Source organism: Neophocaena asiaeorientalis, unplaced genomic scaffold, assembly GCF_003031525.2.
Source record: "Neophocaena asiaeorientalis asiaeorientalis breed wild unplaced genomic scaffold, Neophocaena_asiaeorientalis_V1.1 scaffold212, whole genome shotgun sequence".
In the NCBI taxonomy this organism is placed as follows: Eukaryota; Metazoa; Chordata; class Mammalia; order Artiodactyla; family Phocoenidae; genus Neophocaena; species Neophocaena asiaeorientalis.
In genome coordinates, this window is record NW_020174046.1 from 2,976,499 (window position 1) to 2,996,547 (window position 20,049).

Genomic DNA, 20,049 nt, shown 5'->3' on the forward strand with positions numbered 1-20,049 from the left:
ACTAGCACCGTGTCAGGCTTTCCTTGGGGAGCATTCCTTTCCCACTGACTTGGTTCCAAGAATTGACCCATTCACCCAAGAGTTAATTCCCTGCTATGCCTCCGTGGCCTTTCTAGTCACCAAATAACTGTTTTCAAACAAGAAAAGGGGGAGCATAATCTTTAATTGTGGTACTCAACCAAGGAGGACAACAAACAGCAGAAAGATTACCTCAGTGCTGCAAATGTAACCAAGACCTCTAAAATGCTGGGGTGTTTTTTACAATCCCTTTAGTAAGTATGAAAATCGGTAACATGAGTCCTCAGTGAAGTTATTGTAGGCAAGTCCTTTTATTCGTTATTGCTTTTCTCCTCAAGAGGCGCATTATTTCCATCTCTGCTTTGTCTGATTTTTTCATGTTCACTGACTGCCTGGTCAGCCCCACCTCTTACCTTGGTGCCAGTGTGTCTAAGAAAGTTTCCCCCCTCCCCCCGATTCCTTGTAATCAAATACTAGGGGCAGGAAGAGATGATGCCTAGGTGACAGAACACTGCAATTTGAAGTGGGGCAGTAGTTTTTTTAGACAGGCTCTTCCTATTCAACTACAGAACAGCTCTGTGCCCGTCCATGCCAGGGCAGACACCAGGACTAGACTCCAACTGAAATGTCGCTGCCCCTCTGCTCGAACAGATGAACAAAACAGAAGCAGAACAAAACAAAAACGATCAACAACAAACAAATGAAAGAATCAATGTTGGTTTTCTCCAGGGCATGGATGGCATAATGACAAGTTGCGGGTGATATCTAGTGGCTGCCATCACTATTGCAAAGGGCTGCCTGAGCGCTCCTTTCTTTTCAGGTAATGGAACCTCTCCAACAGCTTCTTCTTTTCTACTTTCAGGCTGCTTGCTGGTAACAGATTGGAAGTGGGTTCTATCTTACTTAGACAGTAACTCAAACTTTTGTAAAAACGGGTTCAGGGGTGGGATGATGGGAGAATAATTCAAATTTACAAGGTCTTGCTCTAGCCATCAATTTGTGGTAGATGACCTTTAAAGTATCAATAACAAAACGTCTGACAGCTCAGAAAATGTACAAACTACAAACATCTTGAAATGGCAGAGGACACAGCACGGAAAACAATGCCTGTCTCTTCAGCATTTGTGTCACCGATCTCCCAGGCCAACATGAAGTTGTTTCTCGTGTAGTCATGATGGGGGTTACCTTCAGACCGAAAGGAGAAGTGTTACTACTTCTTTTTCCTGCTCTGCTTTCAGACATCGTGGGATGGTGATGCCCTTTTGTGTTAACACTGTGAAGGGGATTCAGCCCTGCTGAATTGGGTGCCGCTAAGAGATCCAGCTCTTACACTCAGCTGGACAGGTAGCCTTCCTCACACCAGCATATGCCTCCGGCGGTGCAGTGCCAAGTGATCTGACCGGGAAAAGCTGCGATCACAGTCTGCGCACTTGAATGGCTTCACTCCCGTGTGTTTGCGGTAATGCCTCGTCAGTTCATCCGAACGAGCGAATTTCCAGGTGCAGCCTTCCCAGGTACACTTGTAGGGTTTCTCTCCTGGAAGAAACAAGGGGACACACACTTTGGTGCTCCATCATTTCTCCAGAAAAACCATCCCAACGTGATATTTGGGGAAATGACTGTTCTCAATGGATTTTCCATTTGGTAATCCTTTGGTTGGGAAACCTAATCACCCCACCAGCTGGTGTTGGGCCAGACAGGTGGCGGTTCAATTTCGTCTCTCTTGCTGTGACACTGGGCAGGTTAGTTAACACTTGCATCCTCAGTTATGGGTAAGTTACTTTGCAGTCAAAATATCAAAAGGTATAGACTGATTGCTACTGGATGTAATCACCATGGTAGACTGGAAAGGCGTGTTAGGGAGCTCTACCTGGGTTGACTGACTCCAGGGCTAAAACTCACAAAGAATTATAAAGGGTAGTGATTTATATGTTTTGTTGCAATATTCCTCCAAACAGTGTATCACTTAGATGTTTAAAGGCTATTTTAGGGTACAATGTCCTTTTATCAGTCACACAAAATTTCATTAAAAGGTAAGCACTCTACCACCCCCAGAAATTAGGTATTAAGTACTTATTATTTATAAACATCTACTGTTTGTTTGTCTACTGGGAAAGAATCCTAGATACCTTAATAGTGCAAGTTTCAACATCTTCTTCAGTGACTTAAGAATTAGGGCAAGCCCTAAGGAATCATCAAGTTGGTCCTAGTGTTGAAACCCACAGTAAAAAACAGTCTGAAGAAGTATGTAATTTGACCAGATCCCTCAGTCAACTCGTAAGGACAGTAAAATATGCAAAGGCTTTGCTGGGAAAAGATATGCTATCCATTGTCCAAAAGAGCTCCCTGGGGGAATGGGACAATAGTTGACCTAGGTGTGCTTTTTCCTGGCTCTCATTCAGAATGGAAGCGCTGTCCTCATGCAACCCCACAAGAACTGATCTCTCCTCTGCCGCTTCCATCCAATAGTCAACTAAATGCTGCTTGGTGTCTGGCGAAAGGGCCTAAGACAGGGAAAGGAGCTGTTTGCTGATCCCAATGTACAGAGTTGCAAAGTGACTTTTGTTAAATCCACTTCACAGATGAGAAAACTGAGGTTCAATGGAGTAAGGTAACTTGCCTGAGGCCAGTAAATAGATGTGTTTGGTTCCAAATGCAGCGCTTTTCACTGTGTTCTAGGGGAGTGGATAATTCTTTCCCCATCTAAACTCTGTCACATCCTTAGACAACATTGATTCCACCTTCTTAGATACTTTCAAATTATTCAACTCCTATTTCTATTAAGTCGCCTACCACAATAGATCATACAGATTTTGTCTAGATGTCTTTCCCCTCTACCAGTTTCTGAATATGCAGAGATGAAGAATCACGCCTCTACTATCCTCAGAGCTTAAAAGTATGTGCCAAACAGTGTTTGAATAAATTAATAAAACTGCAGCACACACAGACATGCTCACACAAAGGCGTGTACACAGGAAACTACTAAGCCCTGTGAATGAGAAGTACAGGTGATGGGAGAAGTACAGGTGATGAACCAGACCCAGCAGTTTTTGTTCAACTGTTAAATAAATGTTAACCATAGGGGTCCTTTTAGGATCAAGTGGCCCTTTCACAGAAGTGAGTGAATAGTACAGCCCAGTTAAATCTAGAAATACAGATGCACTAACTGTGGCCCACAGAAAGCTCCAGGTTACTCTGAAAGGGCTCCTGTCAGGTAGATGCCTACTGACTGGATTAATCCAAAACCTCAACTTCCGACTCATTTTGGATGTCCTATGGAGACAAAAATCTGCATTTACAGGTGTCTACTGATCAGAGTTTAACAGAAATTTTAAAAAATCAGCAAAACCCCTAACTTAAAAACAATGGCAATCCACTATACAGTATATCCATGGCAACTGTTAAAATGCTTTTATTTACATGTCATCACCATATGGTTTTTTTTCTTGAAATTTACAACATGAGCATGGGTTTTAATAAGCTGAGCTTGATACAAATCATATCTTCAAAAACACATCCATCTTTGGGGCACTGAGCTCAGCCAGTTGACTCCTTGTCACCAACAGGTATCTCCTAGTTATCTCCTGTGTTACTAAGGAACCAGCCACAGAGAGCATAGGCCTAAGAAGGAAAAAATAAAAGATTTCCTTAATTGGGGAAAAGCATTGTTCAGTTGTGTGTTAGGAGGACGTCTGTTTCTATCTTGGCGGGGAAGTGTCATCTGAGTATGACTGGGGTTAGAAAAGCTGCTGGACCCTCACCTTGGCATTGCAGATGGAGAGGCAGGAAGGGGCTCCATAACTGGGATGGGCCCGGAAGTAAAGAGAGGCAATAGAGGGAGACAGGGCTTCAGTCTCACCTCAAGAAGGATGATGGAGGCTGGTATGGCCACCGTAGGGACGTCCTGTTGTCTCAGGGGTTCTCTGAATTTCCTTGTACATCCAATTTCGGCATTTAATATTCTCCAATTTCTTCTTCCAAATTATAATAGACATACTTTTACTTTCACTTGGGCTGTTTAATAACGGTAGCTGTGCCCTTTTCACTTGAAAATCTATAGCAGGGGTGGTAAACTGTGGCCCCCAGGCCAAATCTAGTCTGTGGTTTGTTTTCTGTGCAAGCCGCAAGCTAAGAGTAGTTTTCACACCTTTAAATGGTTGAAAAAAAAAAGAAACCCAAAAGGGGGCTCTCTCGTGGCATGTGAAAAGTATATACTTTTCATGAAATTCAAATTTTAGTGGCCATAAATAAGTCTTTATTGGAACACAGCCACACTCATTTGTTTGCATATTGTTTACGGCTTGTTTTCCAGGGATGGAGGCATTGAACACTGCAATAGAGAATGCATGGCCTGCAATACCTAAACCATTTACTATAGAAGGCTGGCCGACTCTTGATGTAAGGGATGGGCACCTCAGCTTTTGTCAGGCTTCCTGATTATGTTAACTTGATCAGGATATATAACACACCTTGTTAGTTTGGGATGGGTGGGTGAGGGAATATTTTGGCTATAAGATAATCACTTATTCTTAACTCAGGCTCCTCGATTAAAATTCTAACTGTCCTCTTGGTAATGAATACACGTGACAGTTCATGTCCGATGCTTTAAATAGAGAGTTCTGGACAAGGAGGAATCAGGGATTCTCTGAAAAGGCTCACCCATTTCAGTCAGGGTTTTAAAAGCCTTCGGGATCTCCTCTGCTCATTATAAAAGCACAATAATGAGTAAGGCCTTCGCTATGAGGGTGAGAAGGGTCAGGAACGTCTCTATACACTTTACCCGCTAACCAAAAGAGCACTGATTCTACAGTGATGGAGCCCGACCCTGCCCTACTCCACTCCAACCCACCCTTTCAATACGGTTGTGTTACCATGGCCACCGTGCTCAGTGATGAGCTGCGATTAATTCTTCTTAGTCTGAGGAGGACATAGGGAAGGAAGGATCAGAAAAGAGGAGCTCAGATGTTTGGCATCATTTCTAAGGTGGATGTCTTAAGGGCGGAGAGGCAGAGAAAGCAACAACTATGGCGAGGATTTCTGTGGGCCCACAAACGTGCAGCAGGAAACTCAGTGCAGAACCTGAAAAGTATTCTGCGAGGTGAAATCAGGTACAGTAAGTGCCTCCAAAATGCAAGATGCAGATACGTCCCTACTTCATGAGTAAAACCAGTGAAAATGATATATAAGCTTATAAACCATTAGGGGCTAAGTGATGAATGAAGGCACGTAAAAAAGAATGAACACATTCTCATCTAGGGGGTGGGGGGAGGGAGGACCTAGATCAGAAAATAATAAACTTAATTATCTGAGTGATCGATGAGTTTTCCTTGAAGCTTTTCTTACAAAAATATATGCTTTCTTTTTAATATCCCCAAATATTTCTTGTATAATATTTCTTGCCCCCATTTCCTCACGAATAAAACCAGAGTTTGGGTATTCTCTCTCCATACTCAGGAGAAAGAAGAGGGGAAAAAAGAAAATAAGACCTTCAAATCTCTCTTCACAGCTAGAGGCTGAGCTATAGGGGTGGCTCCTCTCTATGGAGATGAGATGGCTGCTTGGACCAGGCAGAGAGCAGGCTTCTGCCCCTCCCTCAAGAGGGACCTCGGTTTCCATTATATCCACCTAGTGCCTAGCATTTCATTAAAAAAAGTCAATAAATTCTCTCATTGGACTAGTTAAGTTTTAGAAGTGGATACAAGAACAATGCTAGTGGCTACTACATTATGTTAAAACTGAACATTATATTTTATGCTTGTGCTTTGAAGCTATTTAAAGGGTACAATCTTATAAACAAGTTAAGATAAGAGACACTAACTTCATGATGTGAGTAAAAACTAATTAAGATGATAAATAAGTTTGTAAGATACACTGTAATATGTATAAATGAGCCCTGAAAGGATATAATAAAGGACAGAATCCTTCCTCCATCCCCCCTTCTTTCCTTTAAATCTTGCCAGAAAACAGAAAGCTCACTTTAAAGTGAAAAAAGTCAGTGGTGAGGACAGAACGGTAGGTGAATTTTCCATGAACATTTTCCTATGGAAAGAGCTGGCTTGGACACTAATAGTAGTCAAGCATCTCCCAGGGTCTGGGCGGCTATTGTGCACAGCTGCTCTGTGTCAGGCTGAATGGGGGTGACAGTAAACACTGTTTCCAGTGATTTCTTCAGGAATAGCGAATGGTCCTTAAACTCATTTGAATTAGAATTCTGCAGATGTGTTATTCGACACTGTTTTCACTAGAAATAAGCTAAAAATAAAAAAAGCATGCCCACCTTTTTTGTTTGTTTGTTCGGTCTAACCCACAATTACACTTAGAATCCTCAGTAGCAAAGTCTTTGAAAATGTATTTAAATATTTTTCAAAATAATCAGAAGTTTTGACTCCACCATCAGATCACCTTTGATTTTTGTTTCTTATGTTAATCCTGTGAAATAAAAAAATGATAGGGAATGGTGTGGTATACGTCCTTACCAGTAAGTCTTAGTAAGTGATTGAGTCGAGACATCAAGTTGCTAATGTATAGGAAAAAATCAAAGGACCTGAGCTGGGTAATTGGTAGCTTAACACTACACTCACCTCGGAGTGTAGTTATTAACTTTTAGACTTTCAATTCTGAAGTGAAGGTCTCTATGTCCCATGAAAAACCCGTAAGCCACTTCCACCTTTTGACCATTTTTCAGCACAATCTGTCCTCTTTCAGGTCTTTATAAAACCTGAACTGAACTATGAAACCTCTGAAAAAGAAAAATGTTAACTGAAACTAATAGCAAGCCCTCCTATTCTAAAGTGAAAGAGTCCTGTAAAGATTAAAAAGAGAACATACCAAAAAAAGAGGGTTTGTTAATTTTTGTTCGAAAACACTCTTTTTAACTCCTCATTTGGGGTTCATGTTAGAAACAGTTTTATATGCACACTGGCCCGTGTGTGTGTGTGTGTGTGTGTGTGTGTGTGTGTGTGTGTGTGTATTCACAGGCATTATTTAAATAGTATTCTAGTATTCTAATTAAGTATCCTGGGAAAATGAAAACTCTCATCAGGGTTTTTTTCTTGAAACAGTCAAGAAACTGATTTATTATGAGAACTGCTGCCTCTTTCAATTTTGGTTAAAGAAAAGGATTAAGAGTCACTCAGTGCATTTCCATGACATTTACCCAGCAGAAGGCATAATAAAGTCTAAAGAAAACATCAGGTATTGAATGGATTCCCAAAACCCAGGAAACAAAAATAACTTTTTCGGGTACCTCCCATTTCACCATCTGAAACGCTGAAAGGTAAATGTGTCCTGAGACAAAAGACAGGTGCCCTTTCATATTAAAATGACGTGTGAGCAACAACAGAAAAGGAATGTGCAGTTTGCAAAAGCTCCCCGTCAAACAAAACGCCCATGTCCTCACATCAGCTTCTCTCTATTATTTTCTCAAGCAACCGAAAAAAAAAAAAAAAAAAACACCTTTGGCAACAGGAAACATAGGCATTTTCTTCAGTTCAGAAGTGCATTTCTGAAATGTGTCCCTGTTTAACTTTTATAAAGTCAGGGGGCCCCAGACACTGACAAATGAGCTTCATTACACTCAAGGCCCAACATATTTGCTGTGACAATCTGTTTCACTTGAGGAATGGTATTTGCATATGAGGGGAAAAAAAAACCCCAGAATCAAGATTCCTATCTTGTTTTCTGGTTTCTGTTACATTAGTTCATAAAAGTTCACAGAATTTTAGATCTGGAAGGAAATTAGGTCCTTTGAAAATGAGGAAACAGAAACCTAGAGCTGAGATTACAAGGCCCTTGACTTGTCCAGGGGTAGACAAGGCTGCCTTCCTTCTTGCTGGTGTTAAGGGGGCAGAAAACAGCACAGGCTTTGAAATCAAGCGGAATGCACGGTCAAATGAGGCTCAGTCTCCAATCTGCGACTGGATCTCAGGCTAGAGAGTTAAGCTTTCTGAAACTCTGTTCCCCGTCTGTAAAATGGGAACACTGTTCCCACTGTGAAACTTAGAAATACACATGCCATGTGCCTGGCAAATGACAGGTGCTCAATAAAGGCTATTGAATTCTATAGTTATGGAGTTCAATGTTTTTCTGTTTCTGCTAAGAAATATAAATAACATAAAGTTAAAAATAAATCCCATTTTTTTTGTGTGTGTGTGTGTGTGGTAAGCAGGCCTCTCACTGCTGTGGCCTCTCCCGTTGCGGAGCACAGGCTCCGGACACTCAGGCTCAGCGGCCATGGCTCACAGGCCCAGCCGCTCCGCGGCATGTGAGATCCTCCCGGACCGGGGCACGAACCCGTGTCCCCTGCATCGGCGGGCGGACTCTCAACCACTGCGCTACCAGGGAAGCCCCCATTTGTTATTTTTAAGGAAGGAATTAAGATTTGCAGGTAAAATGGATGCCGATCCTGATCCTGATTTTTTCTAACGTTTTAAGTATAAAACTCCTTTACAGGCCAAGTAGACCAACCTATTCTATAATTTGTTTGATCCGTTTGGTCTTGTCAATTCAATCGAACAAGTGATCAGTATGTTAGTATCTGCCCTATGGAACTGTCTGGACTGAATTAATTCTCCTTTTCATTATGTGTAAACAAGACCAAGTGGGGCTTTTTTTTCATGCAATTATATAGTGGATTTCTTTGATGAAAATAATATTTGCTACAGCATATAGCGTCTTCCATCTACCACACTTAGCTCTAAGAGTTTTATGGATCTGAACTCATTTAACTTCGACCCTAACTGTAGTTGCTGTAACCAACCCCACTTCACCCAGAGTTAGTATGTGGTGGATGGAGGGGGGATTTCAACCCAGGGAGCCTGACACCCAAGGTCACAATCCTAACCACTACCCTACAATGCCTCTCAACACCTTAAATCACTGCTTTCGTAAACCAAGATATCCAGTCAGAACTGGCCAAGCACACTGACAGAATATGAGCTAGTACTTACAGGACAAACACTGTGTTAACCCAGAGGCTAGCCCCTCTCCTCTAGAAGTCAAATGTAAATGAAGTTAAAGATACCTTATAGGGCTTCCCTGGTGGCGCAGTGGTTGAGAGTCCACCTGCCGATGCAGGGGACATATGTGGGTTCGTGCCCCAGTCCGAGAAGATGCCACATGCCGCGGGGCGGCTGGGCCCATGAGCCATGGCCGCTGAGCCTGAGCGTCCGGAGCCTGTGCTCCGCAACGGGAGAGGCCACAACAGCGAGAGGCCCGCGTACCGCAAAAAAAAAAAAAAAAAAAAAAAAAAATACCCTATAATAAAAATGTACTTTACTGGAAGTAAAAAGTTCAAGGTCTAAGGATAATACTCTATGTGGCTGAGCTTATATTTCTATGTAGGGACAACGTTTATCTTCCTGGTTCTGGTTACCTTTTCCTCAGTTTCTTTTGTAGACGCCTTCCTTTACCTGTCACATAAATCAGGGGTCCCCGACCCCCAACCAGTACTGGTCCGTGGCCTGTTAGGAACCAGGCCACACAGCGGGAGGTGTGTGGTGGGAGAGTGAGCAAAGCTTCCTCTGTATTTAGAGCCGCTCCCCATCCCTCGCATTACTGCCTGAGCCCCGCCTCCTGTCGGCATTATGGTGAGTTGCGTAATTATTTCATTATATATTACAATGTAATAATAATAGAAATAAAGTACACAATAAGTGTAATGCGCTTGAATCATCCCCACAACATCCCCCGCCCTGGTCCGTGGAAAAATTATCTTCCTCGAAACCAGTCCCTGGTGCCCAAAAGGCTGGGGACGCTGACATAAATGTTTACTGAGATTTGGGCTTTGACATCTTCTCACTTGCATAGGTTCTCCTTGGTTTCCACAGCTTCTACCACAACTTATAAGGGAAAGATTCCCAAGTGTCTACGCCTCCGTCTCTCACCCAAGCACCATGGAAGAGGAGACAACATTTCCAGTTGGCAGCCCGAAAGCAACCCCATGTGACCAAAACGTTATTCAGCATCTACCACTTAGATGGGACATGTTCCTCCTTCTATTTTGATATCTGGAAAAAAGACAAGCCCATCTACTCAGGTAGCAAGTCATACATCTCTCCAGTTGGCGAGATTTCTTGGACTCTTTCCTATCGGTTATTCTCTACCTGCCCCAACCCGATTATTACATTTGCCAGTTCTGCCTTCCAAATGTCCCCTCCAGTTCATCTCTATGAAGATGGTCTGCCTCTTTTTAGAGTTTCACCACCTTTCACCTTTCAACTTCTACTGCTCTGTTTCCCTGTCTTATGTCCTGCTACCTCCAGTTTAATTATTAATGCTCCTGTTAGAAAGCCAGTCTTCTCACTGGCTTTCTAACAAAGCAAAACTTTAGTCAACTTTCAAGAAAGACTGGGAATTCCCTGGTGGTCCAGTGGTTAGGACTCCATGCTTCCACTGCAGGGGTCCCAGGTTTGATCCCCGGTCAGGGAACTAAGATCCCACAAGTCACACAGCATGGCCGAAAAAAACCAAAAAACCAACAAAAAAAGATCAGTTCACATTATGATGAAAATCCTTAAAAATAGGCCATTTACCAATCACTTGCTATCTTGATACTTCCAAGTACCTTAATGACCAACTCTAAACAGGTAGGAACCGCTAGCTAGACCTGCATGGAGTGTGGCCCTAGTGGGAGAGACTGGCAGGTTATTAGCAAACTTGTCTGAGACCAGGTGTAATGACAGCAGCACAGGTTCTAGAGAAACTAGAGTCTGCATCACAGCTCCACTCCTTCCTTGTTCATTCCATGACAGTGGACAAGTGCTCTAACCTTCCAGGGGATTTACAGATGTGATTAAAATATGTAAAGCACTAGCAGAGCGGGGCACTGTGCCTGGGACCTGGAAGGTCCTCAGGAAATATCAGTTCTCTCTCACTGCTGGTCTCCATGTCTGTTCACAGCATTCCTTCCTAACCATGCACCCCAGATGTCCTCAAAGTCTCCCCTTCCCCTGCCCTCACGTCCAAGCAGATGCCATGCCCTCCTGTCTCTACTGCTCCACTGTTTCCCACATGCTTTCCTCTCTGCCCACTGTGCTGCTGCAACAAGGAAACGTCCAAGTGTTCCAGGGTCACGGAGGAAAAAATTCTACCTGCCTAGGGAAGGAGGGTGGTCAGAGAGCTTCACAGACAAGGTGACACTGAGGCAGTTTCCAAAAATAAATAGGAGTTTACCAACTCAAGAAGCAAAAATGGAGGTGCCCAGGCAGGCCATTTCAGGTAGGTGCAAGAACATACAAATGAACTCCACACAGCTGGGCATGTCTGGAGGTTGCTTCACTTGTGTGGGTGGGGAATGGGGGAAATTGGGACGGGGTCAGCAAATGAGGTTTGACGGATGAAAAGGAGTCAGATGAGAAGGGCCTTGCATGCCCAGCTTAGAAAGGTGTCCCCGAATTCCCTGGCCATAACAGACAACGCCCATGGTGTTCTTTTGTTATTCTGCTTGTATCTTTATTATATGACTTTGTAGACCGGCCTTCGTTGTGACTGTTCAATGCATCTTACCTAGTATACTTATGGAGACGTTCATTGAAGATGGGGGTTCTGCCTTTTTCAAGAAAAATCTATAGTGCCTTAGACATGGAAAATGCTCAATAAATATCTGTCTTGTTGAATCTGTCTATGAATAGGTCCTTTCAAATAAAAGACTACGTTTTACTAAGCATTTAAAATACGTTCCTGAAAAGATTATATATACTATCATTATAAAAATGATGACAAAGGGCTGATAAAATAATACTTTTACCCCAACTTTTTCTGCATTATATAAATATTAAATTAGTTGAGTCTGAAGTAAAGAGATTATGTAATTACAGCTGATTGTGACGATACATTAAATTATCCAAACTTTTTTGCCTTGAACCTACTGCTCATATTAATAATAACTATCCACGTCAATATCCAGACATACACAATTTCAATTCAACAAATAATGATTGGGTCCTTACAATGTGTTAGTCGCTGTATTCACTGGGGATATAACAATGAGGCCCCCTGTGGTAATTATGCAACAACTTGCTATATTTATGTTCAAAGTTAAAAAAATAGAAAACCTGAGATACATAGAGTTAAGTAGCTTGTCTAAGTTCACAAGCCAGTTAGGGGCCACAGACAAATTTCTGTTGCCTGACTTCAAATTTAGTGCTATTTCTATGATAGTTTCCTATTTCTTCACAGTTACCAATATGGAGCCTATCTGTGAGCTCTCTGGCCAAGATCTGCAAACAGCTTATTTGCAGAGGATTTTTACCTGAAAAACGTCAGTTTGTTCTTAAGTGATTCATTATCCTGGCATCCCTAAGCCCTATGCTTTATCTAACAATGAATCTAGACAGAGGGTCTGACGTGGAGCTTTATATAGAACGAGTTATTTAATTAATGAAGATAGATGTGAAAGTATACGTAGCACCCCATCGCCTGAAGGTAAGATCTAGCAACCCCAAGACTTGTGAACAAAAGGCCACCAAGATGCACAGCTGTCACATAGCTCATGATTTTCTTTGTAGGATATCATCAAATCATTTCAGAATGTCATCCAATAAAATAAGATGTCAAATTAGAAGCAAGAAATATAGGAATAGCAATGAGAATTAATGAGACAAGAAAGAAAGTGAAAAAGCATGGAATCCACAAGCATTTTGGACTGGGGTGTATGTGTGTGTGCGCGCGCGCACGCATAGTCATTATCTGATATTAATTATAGCACGTGATATTAGTTACAAAGTCTTCATTCCTCAAGGGAAGGGCTAAATAATACATCATCTCTTTCATTTGTAAAGGTAGGGAAGGACATATTTTAGAGACGTTTAAATCAAAACTGGTTAAAATTTTTAAAGCATCCATATGAGCTAACTTCCTTGATGTGTAAAATTCAGATATGAATTATTTTTGCTAAAGCCAGACATAAGACACGGGGCTTCTCTATATTTACTAATTTTTAAAACTTTGGTGTATCGTTTTCATATGAATTCAAATGATTATTAGACAAGATTGGCTAAATGAGCCTCAGATTTATTAGAGAGCAGGATACCAAGTTGAAATTTTCAGATTCATCTGAAACAACATTTTTATAGGTCAAAACTACTTATTTAAAAATCTGGTTTTAAATCTTTATCTTGCCGTTTCCTTGTTCATCATTAAATTATAATATTCTGCAGAGCAGTGATCATCACGCCCTGTCAAACGTACCACTAGAGGGTTCTAGCTGACTCTTCCTTGGACCCTCTTAGACTAGACCCAACATCTGGTTGTAGTTCGCCATCTAGTGGTGGTAAGAATCACTGGTGCCTGAGCGTTATTTGCTTGAACTGCATTTTAGAAAACACAATGGCATACATTTTTAGGAAGGAATAAGAATTCTAAACAGCAATACCAAACTCATAAAACCATTTTTTCTAAAATTCATATTTAGATCACTTAATAAGTAATGAAATTCTTAAAGTGAGGGAAACTCATTGTATTAATACATAGTAGTTATGTTTAGCACAGATTTAAATGACCTTTAATTTCAATACACTGCATATTCATTTAAATTCACTGCACACAGCTTCATGCAGAGGAAACACACAATTTAGGCCAGTGAGTAGGAATAATGTACCTGCTGACAAAGGGGCGGATGCGATGACCGACATATATTTTTTTCCTTCTATTGAAAGTGCCTTAAACAACTTACCACAGACAGGTGTTAGTAGGCATTTAAAAATATTTGGCCAAACCTTTATGTTATTATCTAAACTGCACATTTATGAAACGATATTTAATTATTTTTAAAAGGTACTCTTCAGCATGTCTTTTATTTTTTACTCTAAATTCCTCGTTAATATATAGAAAATGATCCTCTTTCACGCTCCTACAAATATGTTTAATTCACTGTACGTATAAGTCCTAAACAGATGACTGATCATGTACTAATAAAGCACAAAAGATCAAGTGTTAAAGGTAGAATCAACGTGACTTTCTCAAAGAAAGTGTCTTGTTGTCCCTTGCTCACCTCCCATTGCGTGTGTAGTTCTCATAAGTCATCTGTTATAATCCCAAACTTCACATTCATTATTACTGGTCACACACAAATAACTTACGCAATATGCCTGAAGCAAAGGTAAGGCTAAGAAGATATTTATTAAAATCAAAGCAAGTCAACCCGAATCCCTATAGAACTAGTGTTGATTTTACTTTGAACCCTAAGTTATGAAATCTTGCGTGTAATTATAAATCAGAAACCAGTATGGGCTCACTTTGAACCAGTGGCAGCAAATCAAGCAAATTTCATTCTTTCTTTTTAAAAGTACTGTTATTTGACTGGTGGTTTAGGAGACTCTGCCTTGAGCAGAGTAAGTATTTCTCTGCTAAGTGGATGGATGAATTTGGCATATCTGGGTTTGGAGCAGGAATTTCACAAGGACTTTTGGATGCAGCTGTGAGATCAAGAAACATGGATTGGAGTAGGACAACTAAGTGGATTCTTGGCTGTAAGTTAATAAATTAAGACCCACTTGGATGGAAGTCTCCAACATCACATCTCAGGGCTTTTTCCTTGAACCTGTTCTACTTAGTACTTGGAAAAATGGAGAAGCTGAAGGAGAAAGCTAAAAAAGTAAAAGCAAGGTGGGCAGGGAGCGCTCCAAAATCTTTTCAATTTATTAGAATAATGAGCCCAAGTCAATAAAATGGATGCAGTATAATTATTTCCCAGACTTGAAAGGGTATGTGCAGCCCCCATAGTAATGACTCTGTCCTGTATCTCCCACAAGAGGTCACCCAGCCTGGGGCAAAACACCTCAGTGACGGGAAACCCACTATTCCCAAGGGAGCCATCATCTGAGGGACAGGTTCAATGACATACAACACGGCACGTTTAAGTTGAAAAGAAATCCGTTATAGGTACAGGGGATGGGAAGATCCAGTTTTCAGCAGTTTTTGATTTAGATGACCTAACAGAGTCAACTGCTAAAAGACTTATCATTATCTTTACGGCTATTAAGAGACGTCCATTAACAAGAGCTCTTCCCTCAATTTGTGGTGTGAAAACGTTAAAAGATACTGTGATATGTTGGCATATAGGAAAACGTGGCTGAGAGAACAGCGGGTGTCTAGTTTGGAGAGATGAAGATACCAGCCGTTCATGGCAGTGCTGAGAAGAGCACCAGGGTGCCGGAAGTGAAATTTACACTGTGATGGCTCGAGCGATTCCCTTTGACAACGAGACAACAGGAGCCAAACAACGCCATCCGAGACAATTCAATGCTGTAAGAGACGAGGACTCCGCCCTCAGAAATGTCACCCAACTTGTCTTGCACAAGAAAAAGCTCTCTGTCACGCGAGGCACTTAAGGAGAGATGGGAAATAATACTTGACCGGGAGTCACACTCATACCAAGGAGGTAATGACACTGGTTATTGTGTGGATCAAATGAAGGAAAAAATATGTGAAGTGTGCAGAATACTGCATAGTATAGGGACTGGGTCTCTGTGAAAGATGACACCCAAGGATCCCTCTAACTAGGAAGCGAACTAGACTTGGTGACATATAAGGTCCATTTGGACCCTAGGAGTTGACGATTTCATCTTATTAATAAGCCAAACTAATTACTTCTGCTTCAGCATTAAAGGTTTATATTGCTTTGAATTATAATGCACACATCACATCTCCCCCACTTTCACAATCTATATTAAAACCTATAAGATGCAATCCTATCATGCCATAACATTCAATCCTTTAATAGTACCTCATTAAAACTTTTCCTCTCTTTCACTGTTCATCACTTGCATAAATGAAATAGAGGGTGCGTATGTGAAAATGGGGATAATAAGTATTTTGGAAAGTTCAAGGAAAACAGAAGTAACTCAAAATATACAAGGATTCACTGAAGAAAGGTCATTCTGTTTTTCCTTTAACTGAAATGCTCCCATAAGAAGTCAGTAATATGAGCTGATCATACTTACTCCTCTGATTTGTGTTCACTGTCTACTGACAGATGAAACATGCTTATTCAACTTGCATGTCTCTACACGCATTCTTGGCCTTAATGAGAAAATCGAAGACACACTATTCTATATAAAATAGATAACCAACAAGGACCTACTACATAGCAAGGGAACTATACTCAATATTTTGTAATAACCTTTAAGGGAAAAGAATCTGAAAAAGAAAAAGGTATATGTGTATGTCAAATGGAATCACTTTGCTGTACACCTGAAACTAACACAACATTATAAATCAAGTAACTTCAATAAAAACTTAACTTAAATATTAAATGGCTTAATTTTTCAGATCCAAAAAAAAAAAAAGAAAGAAAGAAAATTGATTCAAAAATAATGCCGATGCAATGGGAGAGGCCACAACAGTGAGAGGCCCGCGTACCGAAAAAAAAAAAAAAGAAAAAAAATTGATTCAAAAATAATGCCGATGCAATGGGAGAGGCCACAACAGTGAGAGGCCCGCGTACCGAAAAAAAAAAAAAAGAAATAGTGCCGAAGTAATAGATGAAAACCTCTCCTGGGAAAGCTCTGGATCAATGGAGAGGAAAGAATTTGGAATTAAGTAGAAAAGGGATAAGGACTGGGGATAGGGAGGAAAGATGGAGGCGACAGTTTTCACACTGCGTTGAATTCCCTTAGAAACAGTAATAGTATTAATGTATTATATAAGCAGAGGTAAACTTCGGATTCTATAAAGCTTTTCTGACTTCAGGCAAGCATCCCGTGCTATAACTTCATCACACACACAAAAAGATGCCCCATCTTAACGATCAGAGTCATGAAAGTCTCTGTAAAGCAGCTTTCAAATAATCTGATATAAGAACATGGCTCAATAAATGGCAAAGAATGACGATTTAAATGATTTTGCTACCTCAGCTGAGAAACAGTTTATACAGTGTGGTCTCTCAATGTATGTGAGATGGGAGCACGATTTACGCAGCCCCACAGGAGTCTGTTACACGTGAAGCTCCCAGATAGAGGCAGGTGCCGGAGGCTGACTCCTGTCGAGGACAGTTACTGGCTCTATAGCACGTTGCTACCAGGAATGCCTGGGAATGAATTTCTCTCTTCTCTCTGCTTCTCTGAGGTTCACACATTCCAGTCACCAGTCACTTTTCTGACCAAAAAGTTCTGTAACTGGGGGTCCCTCCTTCCACCTTTGGTCTCTTCCCAGAGCCTCCCATTGATGGTACCCAATGGGATCCAGAAGCCAAGGAAGCCAGGGGATGCCAGGTGAGGGACACACAGGGTAGAGGATTGATGGGGTGGGTAGGGAGCTAAGTGAAGAGTCACTGGCTTCTTTCCTGGGTAGGTGCATGGGTGAACGGATGGTGACAAAGTCAGTGGATCACTTGTGATCTCAATTTCCTTCTTTGCAAACTGTGAATACGAAAAATCCTCTTCTTATACAAAAAAATACCAGTGAGAATCAAATGGAATCATGTGGAAGTATTGTTTTAAACTCCCCACGGTGCTATGTATATGTCAACCTTATTTCATTTTTTTTTTGGGGGGGGTTATCTGTTTGGTTATTTGGGGGATGAGATCAAGGGGAGAAAAACATGATCTAAGTGGTGGTGAAAACGATAACTTTAAGAGAATGATTTTGTTCAGCTTGTTTGGTATGTTATGTGGACATTTTAAAACCTAATAACTAGACAACGATTAAGTGGTAACGCTGATTACGAAAAAGACTAGACCACCGTGTTCACACTATTATTTTAAAAGTCCTTAAGACACAAAAGAAATACTTCTTTGCTTGCTGAACTTCATGAAGACTTAGGCCTTTTTTCAACTGAGAGAGGGAATGTACTCCACTCAGAAAGGAACATATGATGCACATGTGATGGGTGAGCACAGAACATTCCAGCACACTCATGGCTCCACAGCCAAGTAGCTGGCCCTTTCTGGACTCTCAGCGACCCTCAGGGGAGACGCCCTGCAGAGCTGTACCTGTATGTGTCCTTCGATGAGCCTTCAGGTGAGAACTTTTTGTGTACACTTTGTTGCATCCCTCAAAATCACATCTGTGGATACGCCGTTTTCTGGAGTCTGGGGATTCAGACCTTCTCTGGCGTCTTGTGCTCTCAATACTAAATGGTGAGATTGAACTGGAAAAAGAAAAAGTAGATTTAAATGGTGAGCAATACAGCACTCTGTTTGGTTCCACTGCCATGACACCTGAGGCTCACAGCCTGCAGCTTCATAGACTCAAGGTCCCATGTCCACATTTCCCGCTGTCACCTTCTGGGACACATTTCATTTCTTAATCTTGAAGGCAGGCAGCTAGACCTATTTTTGAGGAAACACTCTTAGGGAGAGAAAGACATGCTTAAAATAACAACAAAATGACAAGAACAAAAGCTAAATGAAAGCAGTGGTGAGTGAGTAGATCCCCATCATCAAAAGAAATAATCTGGCGGTGTTAAAACTATCTCTCAAAGTTTTGAACTTGTGAAGACACTTACAGAGCATATTTTAGGAAGACCTGCCATAGACAAATGACAACATGAGTGCATTTAATAAGTAACATGAGGGTCTGAACTGCACACGACAACATACACAATCGTGTAAAATCACAACGTAATTTCAAAACAAGTAAGGTCGGGTTGAAAGAAATGACACCAGTACATCAATAACATGACTCATGACAAGCTATTTCAGTTCTGTAAAATGCACCTGACATTTGACTTTTCTCGTTGGTGGTTTTTCACGGTGAGGAATAAAGTTCACTGTATTGAAAGATTAGCTGTACCACATTATGAACAAAAGTTTTAACTATGAAATTTGGCCCTGACTTTTACATTGTTTAACCTTAATGCCACAGTAGAAAAACAGGATTAGTTTGTAATGTCAGGTAACCGATTAACACGTACTGCTTCCAACCTTAATGTCTTTTGATTGAGATAGAAATGAAGAGCATGACTCATCTTCTTTAGTTATTCATGAAGTTCTTGAAAATTACAGTGAAATACACTAAAAAAAAGAAATCACCCATATTCCTACTATAAAAAACTTACCACTATTAATACTTTGACATTACTTTCTTCCAGGTTTTCCATGCTTTGATGCTTTTTAAAATTCCTTTCTATTAATAAATCAATCCTTGAAAAACCTGAACTCAACAGATAAAGATACCCCTCCCCCCTTCTATCATTATCCTGGTCCCTTCTCCTCTCAGGGAAAACCTCTATCATCAGCTTTCTTTAAATTCTTCCGATTCTTTTAAACCATGCTTACTGATATATATCTGCATTCATGGAAACTCATTATATTGTTTGGTGTTTCTTAAGAGACAAATAAATAATATGCTGTTCACATGATTCTGCAAATTGTTCTACACTTGACTCTTGTTCACTTGACACCGAGGATCTGAGATCTGTTCATATGGATACACTGCATTGTTTATTTGCAATGCTATATACCACAGTTCATTGATTCTGAGATGAATATTTTAATATTTTAATGTCTCTAAAAGCAGGATGCTTCTGACATTTGACAGCTTGTCATAGTTTGACAGATTTTTTTTTCTTTCTTCGTGGTATATAAAGTAATGGTGTATTTTACAATAGATGGTGTTTTAACCTAGATCAGGAGTTGGTAAATTGCTTCTGTAAAGGGCTAGAAGTGAATATTTTATTTTGACTGAGAGTCATACAGTCTATGTTGTAACAAATCAACCCTGCAACTGTAGCATGAAAGTAGCTATAGATAAATATATAAACAAATGAGTATGGCTATGTTCTGATAAAACTTTATTTATGAAACAAATAGTGGGCTGTAATTGACCCACGGGCTGTAGTTGCTTGATACTTGACTCAGATGAAATACGGGAGTAGTTCAAAGAATATCATCTCAGCATTTTAAAATCCATTTCCTAGGTGATGGACATATAAATTATTTCTAATATTTCACTAGAACATTGCTCCAGTGAACTTGTTTTGAATGTCTCCTTCCATGTACTTGCCTTTTAGGTTTTCAGTGCATCTTTTCACTTGTACAAATAACAGATTCAGTAGCCAAAGCTTCATATTATTAGATAAGATCAAATATA

The 20,049-nt window shown here is 40.7% G+C and overlaps 1 protein-coding gene across 5 annotated transcripts in view; it reads right to left on the reverse strand.

The window, feature by feature from the left end:
- Positions 1-561: 561 nt before the first annotated feature.
- The window catches only part of KLF12 (KLF transcription factor 12), a 440,360-nt gene continuing 420,872 nt past the window's right edge, over positions 562-20,049 (reverse strand). For 3 of the 5 annotated variants that reach the window (XM_024753929.1, XM_024753927.1, XM_024753928.1), the window contains exons 7-8: positions 17,949-18,106; positions 562-1,554 (exon numbers count right to left, since the gene is read on the reverse strand). In XM_024753929.1, coding sequence (XP_024609697.1) covers positions 1,373-1,554; positions 17,949-18,106 — 340 coding nt within the window. In that variant the 3' untranslated portion in view covers positions 562-1,372. The remainder of the gene's footprint in view (positions 1,555-17,948; positions 18,107-20,049) is intronic. The other 2 variants (XM_024753931.1, XM_024753932.1) reach the window with 1 other exon arrangement.